At 56.2% G+C, this 2,994-nt stretch overlaps 2 protein-coding genes across 2 annotated transcripts in view; both read right to left on the reverse strand.

Annotated features, from left to right (window-relative positions):
• SDRG_04995 (hypothetical protein) overlaps positions 1-999 on the reverse strand; it is a 2,134-nt gene extending 1,135 nt beyond the window's left edge. The window contains exons 1-4 of the mRNA XM_008610689.1: positions 679-999; positions 454-623; positions 269-405; positions 22-216 (exon numbers count right to left, since the gene is read on the reverse strand). Coding sequence (XP_008608911.1) covers positions 22-216; positions 269-405; positions 454-623; positions 679-949 — 773 coding nt within the window. The 5' untranslated portion in view covers positions 950-999. The remainder of the gene's footprint in view (positions 1-21; positions 217-268; positions 406-453; positions 624-678) is intronic.
• Positions 1,000-1,850: 851 nt separating this feature from the next.
• On the reverse strand, positions 1,851-2,772 carry SDRG_04996 (hypothetical protein; the record flags this gene model as incomplete). The annotated part of the gene is made up of 3 exons (XM_008610690.1): positions 1,851-2,008; positions 2,062-2,421; positions 2,478-2,772. 3 exons carry the CDS (start codon positions 2,770-2,772, stop codon positions 1,851-1,853), a joined length of 813 nt encoding a protein of 270 aa, XP_008608912.1.
• Positions 2,773-2,994: the final 222 nt, after the last annotated feature.

Consider the following 2,994-nt stretch of genomic DNA (forward strand, 5'->3'; position numbering starts at 1 on the left):
CCAAAGCCGCCAGTGCCAAACGACACCGGCTTTTGCTCGAGCGGGATCTGGATGATCATGACGTAGTTGCGCGCCTCTTCGGCTTCCGTCATGGCGCCCGTGGTTGCAACGCCCCGCTTGGCGCGGTCGGTCGAGAGCCGCTCGGCAATGAACGTGTGCTTGCTGCCCTTGTTGTTGCAAAACAAGGTCGCACTGCGCTGCGTCATGACTTGGGCACTAGTGTCAGAGAAAAGTGAGTGGTTTGATTCGAGTCGAAGATGGGAGGTACCTCGTGCCAGTGTCTGTGCAGACGAGGACGAGCACGGCAGGGTCGTTCTCGCGGGCTTGGTAGTTGGTGAGACCGACGTGGAACTCGGCCTTGCCGGTCGCCTCTTCGATGGGCAAAAAACACGCCTGCGTGCTGACCTGCAAGTACAGATGAGTGCTTTTGTCCCTGGAATCCTAGAGACGTACGAGGGCTTGGTGGTCGTGCGCTGGCGCGTACAAGCTGCGCTCGAGCTCCGTGTACTTGTGGATGTTGTCGAGGTACTCGTGGAGCGAGATCTTGGTCAATGGCACGTTGTGGGGCGACTCGTTCCCGACTGTCACCATGATCTTGCTCGTCGGGATGCTCATGATCGGATCTACGTCGAATACTTTGAGTTTGAGTTTTGAGATTGCTACATTGAGAAAACGAACCTGAAAAATTGGGCACGCGCAGCACGGGCATCCACGTGTTCTCGACGACGAGCGTCATGTCCGAGATGCACGGCCCGTACGCGCTGTTCTTGTTGCGCGCAGCGTCTTCCCACGAGACGTTCATGATCGCAAGGCCGTTGTCGTTGGCCCAGCGGCGGGCGGCAGCGTCGGAGGTCATGCTGGCGACGCGCGTGACTGCCGCCGACTTGGGTCGGCCAAAGGCGGGCGACGGCGGGTAGAAGCTGCTGGATGAGGAGCTCGAGCCAAACATGGTCAATTGCAAAGTGAGCTACCGACACACTAGCAACAGGAAACTGGTGCCACCGTGTCGACAGTGCAGCAGTTGCTTCTGCAGCAGTTCCTTCTGCTGGAAAAGGCCGAGTGATGGGCTTGGCTAGCGAGCGCTTTTTCATTGATATCAAATCCTTGCTTTCGCAAAAAATAAAATTCAACATCAACATGTTTATATGCGTTTGAATTGTATTTCAAGATGATAATGAGCATTATCGAATATCGTTTTTAAACCTCGTCGCAACATCATTCACTCTTGGCACACAAAAAGGCCAATCGCTGTCTACCCCAAGTCGTGGCAGACAATCTCCGTGCATTTAGTTGACGCGCATGCCACTGTAGTTATACATTAGCTGCAAAACTACAGGCAGGGCTTGCCGTCCCAGCGCTTCCCACGGGTATGACCACCACCGCCGTTGATGGCGACGACTTTAGCGTCGGTGGCAGACATTGTCTGACATTCGAAAAAGAGCCGAGGTTTGGGTTTACGTTTATCTAGCTGACGAACCAGTCGTGAAGCTGAAAAACCGCTCGAGAAAGAAATGTGACAACGCTCGACGCCAACGCCTAACGTCGTCGCTGGCACCGACAGGCAATCGCGATGTAGCTTGATCGGCTACGGCATCAACGGCTCGGACCGAATCGCCGGCATCTCGCGTGGTCATAAACGTTCATCTGTCTACGCTCGTCACGTTTTAGTCGCAGTAAATAACTAGGCTCGTCTTGAGGTTGAGCCTCTCGATATATTGTGGCGCTGAATCACAAGAGGCATTCTGCAACTCTACCGTAGTCGATCTCTCGTGTGTGTTGATAGTCGTACAGATATAGTATTCTCAAACTAGTTGGTGCTCCAGTCGCCTGGTCGTGTCGGCTAACGAGGCTCATCGTTGCGGCCACTCGATTCCGAGATCGTCGAGCATATCTTGCACCTCTGACTTCTCCGTGTTCGAGAGTCCTTCCGTGTCGAGGGGGTTGGCCGTGCGAAGAAGTCGGATTACGCGACGAAACAGGTCGGGGTTCAAGTCCAAAAAGTACTCGCCTATCATCGCAGACAACTTGTCCCCACGACGCGTACAAAGGCTGATGTCGTACCATCGCTGTTGGGCGGCGACGACAAGAGATTCTCAAAGTAGGTGCCCCACATGAGAAGCGTATCGTCTGCAGTCATGAAGCGGGTGCCGCCGACGTTGAGCGTCACGATGTTGCTTGTTGCCACCGCGCGGCGCTTGGGCGCGGGCTCGTCGCGGCGGCTGCGATCGTTTTCGCGTTGCGCGTCAGCTTTGATCTCAGTGAGCAGTTGGACTTGGGCGTCGATACGTGCCTCCTGGAGACACAGCGTGCTCTCCTTGACAGTGACGTCGGCTACGATCGAGTCCATCTCGGTCGCCATGTCCCGTAGCGTCGCGTCAAGCTCAGACGTGCCCAGGAGTGCTGCGAGACTGGCACGCAGCGCTGACGACCGTGCCACCAAGCTCGACTGTCGACTGGGGGGCTCGTAGGCAGCCCACGTTCGCGGACGACACCACTGTTGGCGACAGTACCACGTTCGCTGACAATACCGCTTGCCTCTGGCGCTGCCATGCTGTGGTCGTTGGGCGAGGAGCGGCGGTCGTAGGCCATGCAACCGCCGAGGTGCGACGTGAGCCGCGTCGTCGAGTACGTGACCGACGCGCCGCAGTGCTTGCAGAGCGCTCGCGCTGTGGGTCGTGGCTTGGACTCATCGTGCGCCGGCGTGAACGGCTCTTCAAAGTGGGCCTTGAGCGCGCTGACCTCGACGCCTGTGCGTCTGCGCCGCAGTGCCATTCCAATCTGGTTTATCCGGATACCGGAATCTGACGCATTCTAAGACGATCTTCACTTTGCACATTGCGTACGGCACAGTGAGGTTGTATTACAATGTAACTCTGGCTAGCAACAGCAATACGAATGCCATAGTCTTTTTCATGTACTGCAATCGGTCGCAGGAGAGACCTGGGCATTCGAAAGGTGTTCCCATCGTATCAGAACACGTCTCTCCCTCCATGC

Source organism: Saprolegnia diclina, assembly GCF_000281045.1.
Source record: "Saprolegnia diclina VS20 unplaced genomic scaffold supercont1.13, whole genome shotgun sequence".
NCBI classification, from domain to species: Eukaryota; Oomycota; class Saprolegniomycetes; order Saprolegniales; family Saprolegniaceae; genus Saprolegnia; species Saprolegnia diclina.